At 42.4% G+C, this 16,808-nt stretch overlaps 2 protein-coding genes across 10 annotated transcripts in view; both read left to right on the plus strand.

Annotated features, from left to right (window-relative positions):
• Positions 1–5,375, plus strand: part of kmt2cb (lysine (K)-specific methyltransferase 2Cb) — a 78,877-nt gene extending 73,502 nt beyond the window's left edge. For all 9 annotated transcript variants that reach the window (XM_076295338.1, XM_076295340.1, XM_076295339.1 and 6 more), the window contains 7 exons: positions 459–595; positions 830–960; positions 1,225–1,390; positions 2,238–2,354; positions 2,589–2,662; positions 3,157–3,265; positions 3,370–5,375. In XM_076295338.1, coding sequence (XP_076151453.1) covers positions 459–595; positions 830–960; positions 1,225–1,390; positions 2,238–2,354; positions 2,589–2,662; positions 3,157–3,265; positions 3,370–3,462 — 827 coding nt within the window. In that variant the 3' untranslated portion in view covers positions 3,463–5,375. The remainder of the gene's footprint in view (positions 1–458; positions 596–829; positions 961–1,224; positions 1,391–2,237; positions 2,355–2,588; positions 2,663–3,156; positions 3,266–3,369) is intronic.
• A 2,786-nt stretch (positions 5,376–8,161) lies between these two features.
• The window catches only part of LOC143134737 (5'-AMP-activated protein kinase subunit gamma-2-like), a 28,504-nt gene continuing 19,857 nt past the window's right edge, over positions 8,162–16,808 (plus strand). The window contains exons 1-3 of the mRNA XM_076295347.1: positions 8,162–8,715; positions 12,587–12,646; positions 14,658–14,913. Of these exons, the coding sequence (XP_076151462.1) occupies positions 8,629–8,715; positions 12,587–12,646; positions 14,658–14,913 (403 nt within the window). The 5' untranslated portion in view covers positions 8,162–8,628. The remainder of the gene's footprint in view (positions 8,716–12,586; positions 12,647–14,657; positions 14,914–16,808) is intronic.

Consider the following 16,808-nt stretch of genomic DNA (forward strand, 5'->3'; position numbering starts at 1 on the left):
TAAATGGCCCATTTTTCAAGGCTGCGTGCTGTATGAGATTAAACACAGTGGCTTATGCTAGTAGCAAATATGCTAGTGTGTCCGCGGCATCGCCCCTCTTTGTCAGAGGGAGAATCCCATAATTAGCCTTACGTTGTCTGTGCCCTGTGAGTAATAGCCCATGTCGACGGTCTCTTTTCATAGAGCTGTACACCACAGCATGAGAAGACAGGACACGTGTAATTAGATGCCACTGCACATGCTGTTTATAGGTGTGTGTGTGTGTGTGTGTGTGTGTGTGTGTGTGTGTGTGTGTGTGTGTGTGTGTGCGTGTGTGATGTATGTATATGTGTCTGTGCTCATTTGCCACAGTAAGTTAAATTCGCTCAAGGAAACTGATAACACACACCTGTGCCGTAAGTCACTTTCAATAGAACTGTTTTAGAAATGAATAAGTGTGTGTGTGTGTGTGTTCGCAGGAGTCTGGGATAAGGTTCTGTGTCCCGTGGCTGAGCGGAGAGCCGAGTCCGGCACACTCCGCCTGTTTCCCGTCTATCTGAAGGGAGAGGATCTGTTTGGACTCACCGTCACTGCAGTGGCCCGCATCGCCGAATCGGTAATCCGCAACCACACTTTATACTTAAATAGTTAGACCAGACATCACTTCATTTTAATATTTTTGGATATGATGTATTTACAGCTAATCACTGTTAATGACATTGAAACGTTTACTGTGTGTTGAGTTCTGTATTGCTAGGACAGAATGAATAGACTTGGTCTGTTGGGCCCATGCTGTAGGAGTTGAGCTGCCTGTTTGCATGCTGACTGACACCTGTGTTCTGTGTTCTAGCTGCCTGGAGTTCAGGCCTGTAAGGGTTACCGGTTCCGTTTTGGGCGGAACCCAATGCTGGAGTTGCCACTGGCTATTAACCTGTGTGGCAGTGCTCGTGCTCAAGCCCGGAGCAGCCCCCACCATGACAGGTGTGTGTGTGTGTGTGTGTGTGTGTGCTGTTGTTGTCAATTTGCGTCGGTTGTCAGTTGCTTTAGATTTACCGGTACATAGTTTAGTTTAACAAATTCCATAGTTGTCATGGAGTTTAATGATGTTTGGAGGATTATTTGTTGGCCTGATTCAACATTGAGTCTTTAATTTGACAAAAATAAACTTTTACTGATTGTTGTATAATTGTTGTATGAACCACTGGAACAGTAGAAATGAATGAGGTGTGTCTGACCCCACCACAGGCTCCTGGACGAGAGCACTGCTTGCAGCCGCTCCATCCAGAACTCGGCCCCTCCAGAGGGCGGCACGCCCTACAGCAAGCACTTTGTGCACTCCAAGTCCTCCCAGTACCGCCGGCTGCAGAGCGAGTGGAAGGCCAACGTCTACCTGGCCCAGTCGCACATCCAGGTCTGCACTCGGTCACTCCCATTCCTCCTTTAGTCCAGTCCCACTCTCACAGTGTGCATCTGTGTGTAAGGGTGTCAGGTCAGCTCAGGTGGTGATGGTATTGAACGCTGTATTAATTCACATATTTTGTCCTAATATCTGTGTGATGTTAGATGTGCTGGCTCAAGGTTGTTGTAATCAGTCCTAAACACAGGGCATGGATGTTGGGGCCAGTGGCTGTACATGTAGTACAGGATCTCTGGCACAAGACTGTTTCTTGTGATGAACGAGCAGTAAGGATTCAGTCAGAGCATCAGAGTGAGCTCCATGTAGATTGCGATGTGAGCTGCTCTGTGCGGCTGGGAGAGTTTGTGTTATTGTCATTAGCTGGGAACACGCTGGAGTGGAACAGGGCTCAGGGCCCGAAACAGGGAGCCAGCGGAACCGCAGCTGGCCATGTGGAACTTCCAGTTCTCCGTTCCGCTCATTAAAACAGCATGAGGGCGAAAATGCTCTGCTCGCTGAGGCGCAACACACATCTTAATTCACGGCTCTTCCGTTCGCTGATGGACAGCGTCCGAAGCAGCATGGCTGTGTGCTCTATCTATGCTCAGTGAATTTCTGCCACCTGACACGAGAGGGTAGAGGACAATTCAGATAGCACTATGGCAATCGAGATTTTTACTGAAAGTCAGCTGACTTGTGACATTTTGCCATGACCTTTGACCGGCTCATTCCATTAAGTGCTTTTAGACACGTTTTAGAGGCAAACTGTCTCAACATAAATGTTTTAATGATGCCGTTGCTGTCCACAATATGCTCACTGACACATTTTCTATTCTGGTTGGTTTGGGCTTTTTTTGTGTAGGGCTTGGGTCTGTTTGCAGCCAGAGACATTGAAAAGCAGACCATGGTGATTGAGTACCTTGGCAATATCCTGCGTAAAGAGGTGGCCAGCAGAAAGGAGTTTTCGTACAAATGTCAGGTAAGTTTTGGCCCAGCCTGACGTGACCCAGCCTCATGTGAAATCACTTGGCCACACTTGAATGTGTTGTCTGTTACGCATCATCTAATCATGAATTAACATGGCAAAACAAAATGTCTCATGATTTCATAATCTTCGCTCACTTTGCTGTCTATGTAAATATCACTTTAATTGAATGCAGTTAATCAGTCAGTAAAATGAGCTAACGTTCTTCCTCTGACTTAACTCCCTCAGAATCGCGCCGTGTACATGTTCCGCATTGACAATGAGCACATCCTTGATGCAACTCTCACTGGAGGACTGGCAAGGTAAAGGCATTCTCTCTGGACACTTTAGGCTGCTCAGATCACAGTCTGGTAATACCAGATCACACGCAGTACAGGGTTTTTTTACGACAAACCAGTCGTAAGTGGCCAGGATGAGTCTTGAAGCTTTTGCCAAGTGAGATTAAATGCTGCTTTTCTGGTTAGGATCTGTTATTGTATTGTGTCTGACAGTGCCTTAAGATGTTAAAGATGTATTGTGCGTTTTGAGAAACCATGCTTTGTCAGCAGATAGAAAATGCTTTTAAATTCTATTGAATGCACATTATCTTAAAGTAGTTTGACATTTGGAATCAGCATGACTGTGCAAATGGATGGATGGAGTCATCCCAAAACCATGTCCTTGAAATAGAGATGTGAGAGTTGAAGGAGTTCAATCAATCCTTTTGGGCTCTGTTAGTCGAGTGTGATGATTTGAAATCTTTTTGACTGTTCCCAGTTAAATCTCCTAATGTGTCCTTTATGAAATGCTCGTGCAGGTATATCAACCATTCTTGTGCTCCCAACTGTGTGGCTGAAGTGGTGACGTTTGAGCGTGGATACAAGATCATCATCAGCTCCAACCGGCGCATCGAGAAGGGAGAAGAGGTGCGTGTCTCGTCCTTGTGTTCCTCATACTTTGTGTGCCTGAACGTCCGTCAGTCTTAGCCACAGTCTTTGCCCTCCTAATGTCCTCGCCTGTTTCATTCCAGCTCTGCTACGACTACAAGTTCGACCAGGCGGACGACCAGCACAAGATCCCATGCCACTGTGGAGCAGTCAACTGCCGCAAGTGGATAAACTGATGGGCTGGTGCGTCGACAGAAAATGGAAGGGGGGGAAAAGACGAATCAACACATGCATTCCTTGCCATAGTTCACAGGCACATTAGTCTCTGTGGAGAACAAGTCCTTCACTGACTAAAAGAAGCATTTTCAATGGGGCTCAGACGCGCGCCAGCCTTGAGTGGTGTGCAGAGATTGGTCGAGGTCTTTGTCATAATAAACCACTGAACATAGTCTGCAAGGGAACATTAAACAGTAGAGCGTTTGGCAAGGGGCAGCAGTCCTCACTGTTCTCAGAGGAAGACGGTTCAGTGACCCGCATTTGCCATGAGTGCATGTGTGTGTGTGCATATATGCTGTGTGTGTGTGTGTGTGTGTGTGTTTCAGGGGGCAGAATTCACCAGCGAATGAGAGGAGAGCACTGTGCCGGCCTTGCCTTATTGGTTGCAAGAGGGGGCAGGCCCTTTAGTTTAATCGTCATAGACCTAGATGTGTACAGTAGGTTTCAAATGTAGACACCACTGAATGGAGAATGTACGGAATGAGCTTCCGCGAAGGGAAAAATTAACTTGCACTAAAAGAAAAACACAAACTCACAAAAAAGAACACATTAAAATACTTGATTCCATGAGTCAGTTTTATCCTAATTTTCTCTCTTTGGTTTGTGTAAGAAAAGAAAGCAGTTTTGTATTTATTGCCGAGTGAATGAATGATGAGTGAATCAATTAATGGAAAAAAAACTATGTGTTTAAAAAAATCATTGCCAAACTGTGGTTGCTGTCCGCGGTTTGTAGGAACCCTGTTTCATGTGTACAAAGTGTATAAAAAGAAAAATATAGGAATGATTGACCAAATACTACCTTAACCATATGGATGTTTGGGTGTTCCGTAGGCGTGTTTGGTTTTTTGTCTTTGCAGAATTATTTAATGCGGTTGTCCAATATTGTTTGGAGAGAATATATTATATGGCTATTTTGTACAGAATGTGCAAATAATTTCAAGAATTCACAAGAAAGTATTTTTGTTGTGCTTAGACTTTAGTATGCTAGTGTTTACTTTTCTGTGATTTTCACATGAATTCTGACCACTTGAATAGTCTTTTTATAAATATATATATAAATATATTTGTGGTTTTCATCAAAGATAGTTTGGTCATGTGTTACAGTAGGTGACGTCCATCACCAGAAGCCCCAGAGTGGACTAGATCATTATGACATCCTTGTCGATCAGGTTTCATTTCTGAATTAGTGAGAACTGTGAATTTTTAATCCACCCAAACCGAATTTTTAATCATGTTTTCAACTTTGTCACAAGTAGATTGCATTATGTTTTGCTCTGGGTTTTTATATGTGTTTTGTACATATTTGTAATATGACATTGAGGAGTTTTTCGACTATTCAATAAGTCTCAGAAGGAAAACTGGTAGCTGTTTAGGTGTAGTGTGTTTTCCTGAGGGCTAGACACAAAGAAAGCATTTAGTACAGAAACCGTTTGCCAGGAATATGTATGCTTAGTCTTCAGAGATATACTTTTGGACAACTGAATCAAGATGGCATTTCGTTTTATACCCTAACAACCTTAATCCTGTACTCACTTTTCTCAAGCCTCACAAATGAAATATAGTTCTTCAGTTTGAACAGCTTGAAGTTGACAAATTGACAGTCTTGAACTTGTATTGTACAGGGCATGTATTTTTGAACTTGCAAAAGATAAATTGTATATATTTTCTCAATGAACAATTGTAACTAAATTGTTTCATGAATATTTTTCTTGTCTTGTAAAATAATGGTGTTTGCGCAAACCTTTTTTTGGCGTTGTCATGTACAGTAGTCCATAATGTTTTGGGAAATGAAGCCTTTTTGAAGTATGCAGATATGGGGTTTGGAACTGAATTTAGGAGCATTTACAAAAAAATAAAATATTTTACATCTTAATGCTTTTTGCGGTTTCTTGGATTTCTTATTTCATTAGCATTCATTTGGTCACCATCAACCACATTTGTCTTGATACAACGCAAATTTGACTGTCGGCATACACACATTGCAACAATGTATGCAGCATGTAGAATGAACTCTTACCAAAACAAATCTATATTCACACATCCTGTGCAGTATTGTTTTGCTTGAGTTGAAGTGGGTTAAGGCTTTACAATGAGTTAAATGAACAGAGAAGAGTATTAAAAATGTAAATGCTAAATTATCTAAAGCCTCAGTGCTGCCACATGCGAGAGTTGCTTCATGGTCAGCCTTTGTGTACTGTGCTGTGTTCTGTTCCGTAAGGGAGGTGCCCAACCCATCTCCCCTGTGCCCCCTCACTGGTGGGTGTGGGACTGGGGGCCTCTGGGCAGCTTGCAGTGGTGGGGGGTATGAATAATGCAGACAGACGTGGGCAGAGGGAGTGGCTGCTATATTGGAGGGGTAAGAGGAGAGACTGGCGACTGACTGCTTTTGTGCATCGCCGTGGCAATGCAGCACGTAATGGTTGAACGGACTAACCACATCATCTACCTTCCGTTGTCAGATATATGTTGTCTTTTGAGCACAATTGTGCTTAGATCAGAGAGTGAGCGCTGACACAGCGGAACACAATAGGGATTACCAGATAAAACGCAGCCATATTGAACTTTGACCTTTCCAAAATAACCTTTGCATACAAGCCATCTTGTTGGGATGCTGACTGGGCATTTTTCACCACTTCAGTTCTCTCTCTAGAACCATTTGCTTCAGCGTTCGTCATTTTCAACGTGAGCTGAGCTGTCTCTTTCTCTCTCACCACTCACCTTTACTGTTCTGTTCTGTTCTGTCCACTTTATCAGAGCTTCTGCAGTTCATACCAGCTTTCATTCCTCCATCTTTTTGTCATGTTAACCCACAAATGGACCAGCCTTTTTTTATTTTCTATACTATTTTGCAAGTTATTGTGGAATGCACTTAGTTGAGTTCAAAATGATGCCAAATGTATGCCCGGTATGAGATCTGGACATGCATTAAGCCAGGGGTTTTCAACCAGTGGTCCGCGGCCCACTTGTGGTCCGTGACCATGGATTCAGTAATGTAGTTTCAATGTGGGAATCAGTATTTTTATTCAGTGGTGGTCCTGGGGTTAAGTAATTAGTCAGAATGGTGGTCCCTGGTTCACAATCAGTTGAAAACCCCTGCATTAAGCGGTCAGATGAAGCAGGCACCAGTGTGTAGCTGAATAGTGGCTGTAGTAATTGCTTTTCTATCACAGTTATTTTAATCCGTGGGTTGCTTAAAAAGGCAGAGACTACAGTGCAGAGGGACCTGAGTGAAAGATCTCCGGCTGTGACTAGCAGGGTTTCTGGCCTTTCAGAAATGACCCCTCACCAGAATCCAGCCTGGCTGCACTAAATGAGCACATGAAGTGATGGCACTGGTGGGGGGGTGTCCACCTGCATTTCCTCTCCTCACAGGAACTGGTCAGAGTGACCTGAGGGGGAGGTGAAGCTGAAGGGCCTGAGTAGCCCCTGTTCCATCTCTCTCCTGGTCCAGAATGTGCTGCTGCACTTCCGCTTCCATTTCAGCATAGACATGTACATCCTTAGAGCCCCATCTGCTGGTAACTGATGTCACAGTCAGCTGTCTTCCGTGCTCAGGCAAGACCAGACATTTCACAAAACATCTACAGTACACCATGGAATGTCCCCGATGTAGTAAAAGAAATGTACAAGACAGGAACAAGATCATGTGTCATTTTATTCACCACATACTAGTTGGCCATAGAGTGAATTACGGTACAAAATCAAACAAAAGCATATTGTCAGTGTTGAAATATAGCAGGCTGACTGTCACATGATCCAGCTGGTAACGCCAACACCCTACTGGGTTGAGAATATGGTTAGTCGTCATCCGTGGCTCTTTAAGGATAGAGAAGAGACTCTTACAGTAGCTGATCTTAGCAAAGTCGGGCACACAGCATTGAAGCCCCTCCACAGAATAGATGAGTCACTGTTTGCGACTGTGCGCATCACCTGCCCACGCCAGATGGACTGATCGGGGGGGTTGCTGAGGCAAGCTGGGTATGTGGGGTGTCGCTGGCTAGGCCTCATACGGCTCGTTAGAAGCACAGCCATCCAATGGCAGGCCCCGCTTGTTTTCTTGTGCCGTTAATGCAAGCACTGTGCGTGTGAGAGAGTGACTTGGGCCTCTGCCCAGACATCTCGTTTTCTGTGCACTGGGCTAGGAGGGGAGGAAGCTGCACCACAGCGACGCGCACTGCTTGCACTGCGGAGCTTCTATTACATAATGGTGGATTAGAGTCAAAACAATCCTTCATTAAGGCTGTGGCTTTTAAGTAAACTGGAATGTATTTCACTTTTGAATTGTTTGTGGTTGCACTCATAAATAGGCACTGTGCCTATACTGGTATCCTAACTGTTATAGTAGTTGGATTTACAGTTAGGGCTTACAGGTCCAATCCATGCAATTCACTTCTAATTCAATTAACACACCACTACTCTTAATATATCGAAATCATGATGGTCAAATTGTAAAATAATGCAAAGTCACAGATTTTAGGATGTTTCCTAGATAATCACTTGAGTCGTACAGTGTCGTTTCAACAATCAACATCCATTTAATGCGTTGAAGGACTTATTTAACTTGTGACGCAGGCTTTTCGACGATGCCCTCAGTTACACCCTGACACACTGTATCATGCTACGCGTAGCCTACGCTAAAGCTACACTGTCGTCGTCTGACATGCGTGCGCACATGCCGTGTTTAACTCGCCTTGTCTACCTACAGTTTGTAAGAATTTATCTCAGTGCGTAGTTACGGAGATCAAACTTCCTGGTCTGAAAGCAGAATCGCTTGGTGTTTTTTTTTGTTGCATGAGGAAATATTGCCGCAACACTTTACAATGCAAGACCCAAAGATTCACTCTACCCCGGGCAGCGAAAAAAAGGATGCACGAAGCGACTCGCTCGTCACACCTTTTTAAAATGGGAATGCACCATGCTCTGAATGCGGATGTACTCGGCTAACAAAATTCATAGGAAAGTCATTCCGGGATAAAAGGGGAAAGAGGTGTTATGGATGTGCGAAAGTGCAATTCTTAAAATCAATTGGTTCAGACTTTTCTCTTTTTTCTTGCAAGGAGCTGTTAACAGATGTTCCTAATTCCACAGCCATGCCGTGGTGTTAAAAAGCGTTTTACTATCTTAAAATGGGAAGCACTGTCATGGAACCTAAGAGCAAAGATTCCTCCAAGAAAAACTCGAAGAAAAAGAGAGTCATTCGTTTAAATATGCCCGTAAGTTTGCAATGTTTGCATTTCTTATCAGTTGCTGGTGTTTTGATCAGCTTTTGGCAACTCGCATGTGCTCTAGGTCTAGGCGACGTGGGCGGGGTCCCTGTAAATGTTGACAGGCTCTTGAGACATTTGTGAAATAGCAGTGGTCGTTAAGCAGTTGCATCTTTCCAGTAGATATATGGATTCCAGTGTTTTGGATAAGATGAGTGATGTGTCTGATTCATTTGACAATCCATAAGTTTATTGACAATATTTGGGGTGACAGTGTTTCTGAAAACCCGTTTCTAGCTAACACTTTCCTAAATGTGTAGGCTACAGCCATGAAAAGTTATGTAATGTTATGTTTCTGTTTAGTTTAAACATAGACTTTGTGTAATTTCTTATTCAACCAAATATAACTGGAATCAATCAAAGCACCCTCATCATAATTCAGAATTCTGGTAACATTCTCACTTCCTGAATGTTGTAACAAGCAGAGCCCATGAAGGAATGTTATCACATATTTCATCTGCAGGTTATATAGTTGATTGATAGCTGCACACACACAAATACCCTTTTCCTATTTCTGTGACACTGCCATGACATGTGCATTCATGTCCTTACCTCCATAAACTGAACATGAAAATAGGAGATCCTACACTGTTTCAGTTTGTTTACCAGTGGCACAAAAAAGGGGAAGTGAAGGAAACAGCTGTGGAGGAACGTGCCGCTCTAACCCGCTTGAGTTATGATTCACCCATGCTATTGCAACACTTGGCAACTGCTGCAGAAATATTTATTCAATTTCCCTTTCTTGACTTCCTTACAGTCTGTTGAAAGTCAGTGTTTTTTGTGAAGCTGTGGTGAATTGTGGAGCAAGTCAGACTGAGCCTCCGGCACGTGGGTATTCCCCAAAGGCAGATCTGTGATAGCCTTCAGGAATATAATTGCTCTGAAGACTTCTTTAACATCTGCATCATCCTGCATCAGTGTCGTTTCCTTTAGGCATGTAGAGGGAAGGCTAAAATACATATTTATTCTTATTTTCAACATAGATGAAGCCCATATCTAGTGTTTATTTTTATATGACCAATTCTGTCCGCAGTACAGAGCTGGAATTCATAGCATCATTTTAGATAGTCTCATCATTGTTCAAAGGTTCAGGGCATGCTTTCAGACAGGAGCCATGACACTTATCACATCTCAGAAGGAATACGCCTGACTGTCCTACCACAAGTTTTGTCAATGATAGCGACTGTTTTGACTAGGGCTTTCATGAGCTCGGATTCTAGCCCTCTTCCCAGAACCCAGGCCTTGTATAATTGTGTCAGACTTGTGATCCACAGAAGGCCATTTGTGTGTTTCTGTCTCTGCCTGTAAACATTGCTGAAAAAAATAAGAAGCACACCTTGCATTAGTATTGTCTGCTAGCCTGACAGTGCATTTTTCTGAGCCCTTAAAGGGGAATGATGATGTGGACTGCTTTAGAGTGTCTTCCCAATATATCAGCCCCCCCATCCCCATCAGCCTTTACTACTGGTCTACATCCAGAGGTTGTTAAAGCAATACTATGCAACAGTTTGGCACTTTACAAGGTATGCTTTTGTCAGGCAACTAGTTTTGATATTATGTCCAAATTGTGATGGTACTGGCACAGATAAACACCTAGTCTCCCACAAGCCAGCAGGACATTGCTGTCTATATCGTCAAAAGACACCAGTTATCATGTCAGAAACCTTCTAGCAGTGGCAGTAAGGCCCTGGGTGGTGTTAACCAGGTTTGGCATGCCTTCTAGTTTGCTAGCTCGCTAGTTTTAGACCAAAACTCCATACTGCTACTTTAAGCCAGATAAAGTTGGGTGAAGTACTGTAGGTAGGATGGTCACCATGTGCCTGCTATGGCCTCTTATTTTGGTGTGCAACAGGGTGATTCTGTGTCAAATTAGACAGAATCCAGGAAAATGGTTGCAGCACCATCTCATGTCCACCTAATATTTAGATCCCAAAACTAAGACCTGTAAAATGTTTTTGTTAAATTCCAATGTTTTCATAAATGGTTTTCATGTTTGATTTTGTATACTTTTTACACTCTAAGAAATGCCACAAACAAAATGGCGAAATGCAACACTAGTAATATTAAGGGTCTTGTAAACTCATTTTTTTGAATTCATATGAGTCATTCCGTGTTAAATCAGACAAAATCCAGGAACATGGTTGCAGCACCAACTAATTTTCCTCAAAGTTTGTCTACACAATGTGTAGGTTACATAACTAAAACATGTAAAATATTTTTGTTCAATTCTATTGTTTTCTAAAAGGCCTTATTTTGGAGGCCAGGTTTGGACATGTATAGCTTAAAAAGTATTATTCCTAGTCTGACCAAACTTTATAGAATGGAAGACAAACATGTTCTCAGTATGATTCAATCATTACAAGTTTGTACCATCTCATTGGTTTTTATAGAAGTCCCTAGTTTCAGAAATAACATGCAAAAAAGTGATATTGAGGGTCTCAAAACTCCTATTGTGACACACCTGCCATAAATCAGTATCTTCTCTAGAAATATACTCCTTTGTTAATATTGTCCCACAATGTGAAGTCTCCAAAGCAAAATGACAATGACAGTGACAATACTAAGGATAAAACAAGGCGTGTTTGTATTTTCCTGTCATTTTCATGCAACTGTGGTTTTAGAAGAGATCCCGCACACTGTCCATTCCGCATGCAAACATTTATTTGAATAAAACACATTTCGGTCTCAGACCTTCATCTGGTTCACTTCACTTCAATTTTCATGCAACTGAAATGGTATGTGGGGTAGCTAGTAGGACCATAAAAATCTACGTGGAAATACATATATGGACATTTAGTGTGTAAAGTACCAATATTGTACCAAGTCCCATTCACAGAATAAATGCATGTAGTTACAGGTGTTTTGAGAACATAACACATAAAAGGCTGTGCTGTGTTTCACCTGAGGGGGTGCTAAAATCTATGTATTGTAAATGTTTATTTTGAACACAAAAACTGTAACTACAGTGTTTTTTGATACCCTCAATATCACACTTAATGCACATTTTTCCAAATGTGCTTGAAGATATTAAGGATAAAACAAAGTGTGATTGCATTTTCTGGTAATGTTCATAGGACTAGAATGGTCTGTGGGGTAGCCAGTAGGAACACTGAAATCAAAGTGAGAATAGTATAGTTCTTCCACTGACTGTTTGATGACTTTTTATTTCATTCTGGTCCTGGACTGGCCCTGAGTATGTGTATGTGTTTGGAGATAAGGGGATATTATGGTTTTGCTGTGTGTTGCAGTTCTGCATGGGTGCATCTCCTGCGTTAGTAGCTATCTGCTCTGGATTGCCAGGTTGGCACTAGTCAGGGTATGAGTCAGTGTGGTCCACGTAAAATGGGATGACCAATGCCCTCTCCCGTCAGCCTGGAGGAATACTTAAACCCTTAAAGGTGTAGGTTTTTGAACGTTCTAAGTTCCGCAACAATTGAAGGTTCTAAAATTCTATGTTGAATTCAATGAACCCAGATATTCTTTAGAACGTTCATTTCTCAACATTCCCGTCAAACCGGTGTGATGGTACTCCTTTAAGGGTTAAACCCTAACTGTTTTCCTGTTTGGTTAGAGCACATGGTGGATCATGCGGTCACTCCCTTGATGTGCATCACTGTAAACTAAAAAGCGGTGTTCCTGATTTTTCCTGCCATTGCCTTACTGAGCATTCATTCATCATTCTGTGGTATCAAAATTACCTTCATTATGTCAACTTAACATGGCATGATTTAAACACACCAATATCTAGAATATCACACTCTCAGGCTCAGTAAAAAGCATGCTGTCAATACATAACCACGACTGCTTTCTATATCTGCAGGACCTCTCTCTGCTGGATGGAGAGACTGACAGGAAAGAAAAGGATGATAATATGGCAAAGGTAATCCCCACCCAGTCAATTCTATATGACACTGATTGACTGACATTGACATTGTTTGGATTTTATTCATTGTTTCTGCATTTGAATTGGTAACATGCTCCATTTCATTACTCACTTTGACATTTAATGAAAATCTGATGCTGCCAACCTCCCAATTTAACCACGTCGTCGAGGGAGTGTGTGTTCTTCTTTTTCGACATGTCCAAGATATTCCCAGACAGGCGTCATCTTTGTCAATGTGCCAATGCAATATCACACACATACACTTGCGTAGAGCCGGCGGTGAAGCAGGCCTGTTGTAATAGATGCCACAGTGGCATAGCAGAGAGGGGCACAGACACGTCACAAGGGCCGTCGAAATAGATTTCACATGACACCCATACAGACATCACACTTTAGCAGTCTGTGTGAACATTTCAAAAGCTGTGGCAACAGAGACTTCAGAGTGATAGCGTGGTTCAAGGATGGCACGGTTACTGTAACCTTAAGGTTGGTGTGTTTGAGATTGTATCTGTTGGAGATTAGAAAGTATTAACCTATTTTTGTTGTTGTTGTTGTTGCTTTTGACTCATTGAGTTGAATACCTGACATTTCAAAAGCCTGCCCTTTTTCCTGTCCTCGTTTGCTTCTCCATTGATCAGCTATTAGTTTGCACTTTTCACTGATGAGTCAATCAATTTCAATGAAAATTTAATGAAAGTGCACCATGCATTCAGATGCACGTGTGATAGAACTGGCAGACCTTTCGTGGCTGTTTTCTTTCTTTTTTGTGTTACTAAAGCCCCAAGGCAGCCCACTGTGATTTCATAGTATGTGGATTTACTTGCCAAACTCCTTGGTTATAATTGTCAAACAGGTCAAAACAAGCTGTGGCCCGACAGAGAAAAGGGTGGATGGCCAACACAAAGGAGGGCGTGTCTGCAGCTTTCACAGACACAGACCTGTACCTGGGTACAGGTATCATTAGCCCATTGCTGAGCTGTGTGATTTATAGAGTAACTGATTGTCACATAATGGCATTATATAATTGAATATTTGCTCCTTGTGGAATCACTGTCCTGATATCATTAGTCAGATACTGGTCAAGTGCATGCCAAACCAGTCGGTCTCTGTGTTGGTCATGGTTGGACAAGCAGCTGTAATACTGTATATAGTCATGTCTAGTCTGGTTAGCACGCAGACCTTCTCAATTAGAATTGAGAGTAGGTCTGGAAAAGGTTAATTGACTTACGACTTACAGCAGGGCCATACCTAGCAGTGAAATTAAACTTAAATTGGTGCATTAAACTCTTACCAAGTAGTTTCAAATGTGCAGCAATCTTGTAAACGAAGGTTTTAAATGTAGTTGTTTGCTCAATTCCAAAGAAATACACGTTCATGCTAGATTAGCGATTGTATTTGCGTGCCCGTGTTTGGGGGACACTGGAAATGGCCTCTTGGCCAGATGAACCTGCAGAGCAAATGTCAAATCTCAATTTGCCAAAGGTTCATATGGGATTCCCAGGTCATGTCATGCTGGTGTGCCAAATAGTTGAGCATTTTTGCTAGGGAGAGTTTAGATTAAAGCAGCACAATGCAGCTCTTTTACGTTAAAATGACTGCTTCAAACTCATTTTAATTCTACTCTGACTTACAATATGGAAAATGGAGTCTCTGACATTGCCTGGTATTGCACTATGTATACGCTGTTGTTGCAGGTAGGAGAATGGAGAAACCCTTTTTGTTGGTTTTAGATTCATTGGGTAGTCCCTTAGTGCTAAATGGTCCAGTGTGCTGAAAACTGACGAAAAAGCGAATTCCTACATTAAGTGAGAAACCCTAAATCAGAAAAGGCAACCAAGGCCTAAAAAGAACCAAAATAAGAATACATCAGATTTTCTTTTTTTATTTCATTTTGTTGAAAATAATGTGTGTGTGTGTGTGAATATATGTAAAATGGTCTTCTTTATGTACTCTCAAAAATAGCCTTAATCTGGGCATCCAAGTGAAAAGTTTTTCCTCTGCTCCTCAGGGAGAAGGTAGCGGTCACTCTGCGAGCCCCACCAAAGGCCTCTTTGTGAGGTGCTCCAGCCCCATGTCCGCCCCTCCCTGCACGCACACCAGCCCGGGCTCACCCAAGACCATTTTCCCCTACCCACCCTCCGCCCCCGGCCACCAGGACTCTCCACCCAAGTCCCCCCGCCGCCTGAGCTTCAGTGGGATCTTCCGCTCCTCCTTCAGCAGCTCCGCCCCAGCCAGCCTCAGGTTCTTTTCCAGGTCCAGGAAAGGTAATGGCCGTCTCTCACTGTATCATTGGCCATAGTGGTGGCCAGTAGTGAACAGTCTTGTTCAAGAAGCATCAGTGTCATGGCTATCTATAGCAGAAACACACCTGATCATGGCTGATCACTCTCTTCTATTTTGGGGCAGGCCGTGGCCTACTGGTTAGCACTTCGGACCTGTAACCGGAGGGTTGCCGGTTCGAACCCCGACCAGTAGGCAGCTGAAGTGCCCTTGAGCAAGGCACCTAACCCCTCACTGCTCCCCGAGCGCCGCTGTTGATGCAGGCAGCTCACTGCGCCGGGATTAGTGTGTGCTTCACCTCACTGTGTGCTGTGTGTGTTTCACTAATTCACAGATTGGGATAAATGCAGAGACCAAATTTCCCTCACGGGACTCAAAAGAGTATATATACTTATACTTATATGTGTGATCTCAGATTAGTAGTGTGAAGTCTGGATAAGTATTTGGTGATTGAGAATAGAGAAATCCTGAAGCAATAGACTCTTGGCATAACCACTGCAAGACTTAGTTCTCTGTGGGCTTTTCACACCATTTTCTCTTCTCTGCATGACAGGGAAGGGAAGTATTTAGTGATGATCACTCTAAAATGGATGTTTTTTTTCATTTTCAAGTGCAGAAAACTCAATTTCTGGGTCATGGGTGCTAGGGGCTAAAACACGACTGCTATAGTGAAGAATCTTCTCTGCTTTGAGAGTTCTTCAAATGTATTGACAGGTGAACTGGCTCCAGTACATTCAGAAGTATTGTAGAATGCTTTTGTGGGCTGTGAAAAGAGGTCGGTTAGATAATATTGTAGGCTTTAGAGCATTTATCAGGATGTTGTGGTTTCCTGTCTGACTCACAAAGAAAGCTGTGACAGGATGCAGCGTGATCATACAGGCTTTTGATTCTTACCAAAGACTGCATTTGTTGTGAAAAAAGACTCCAGCAAAGAATAAGAGGCATTAGACCTTTGTGCTTTTGTGCCCTCATGTATTCCTAGCTGAATTGGACTCGTAGAAGACTGTGTACACATTAAGTGGTTTATACTGTGCATGTTTCTTCAGGTGGAAGAGTTCTGTTCTTTCTATCTTTTGAAAACATACTGTCATGGCCTTTTAGGCCCTATTCTGCTCTGATGAAGGCCATATTGGCAAGATTCTATCTGTTCCATTATGGACAACATCAACATCAAAAATGTATATGTATATCAACATCAAAAAATCTACAAGCCTTAATCAGAGAAAGTTGGGACGTTGTGTAAAATGCAAATAAAAACAGAATGTGTTAATATATAAATCTCATAAACCGATATTTAGCTGCAAAAAGACATAACATATCAAATGTTGAAAATAAAAAAAAGACTATTTTGTGGAAAATATATGTTCATTTTGAATTTGATGCCAGCAACATGCTTCAAAAAAAGTGGGGACAGGGGCATGTTTACCACTGTACTGCTTCACCCTTCATTTAACAACATTCTGTAAATGTTGGAACTGAGGAGACCAGTTGCTAGAGTTTTGAGAATTAAATATTGTCCCATTCCTACCCGATATTGGATTTTAGTTGCTCAACAGTATGGGGTATTCTAAATCATGTTTTTTTCATTCCATGATGCACCTAATTTGACAAGTCTGGACTGCAGAGGCCATTTTAGCACCTGGACTCTTCCTCTATGGATAAATACAATTTAAATATGTGCACAATTCATTTTGCCATTGTTTTCCTGAAATATTCAAGGCCTTCCCTGAAAAAGACATTGCCTGGATGGTAGTATATGTTGCTCAAAACCTGTATACATCATTCAGAATTGATTGTGCCTGGCCAGATGTGCAAGATGCCCATGCTGTAGGCACTAATGCACCTCAACACCGTCATAGATGCTGGGGTTTGAACTGAG

The sequence above is a fragment of the Alosa pseudoharengus genome, unplaced genomic scaffold (assembly GCF_046254945.1).
Source record: "Alosa pseudoharengus isolate Yale_2024_CS ecotype anadromous, Long Island Sound unplaced genomic scaffold, YU_APseudo_1.1 YU_APseudo_1.1_scf_2, whole genome shotgun sequence".
Classification (NCBI taxonomy): Eukaryota; Metazoa; Chordata; class Actinopteri; order Clupeiformes; family Clupeidae; genus Alosa; species Alosa pseudoharengus.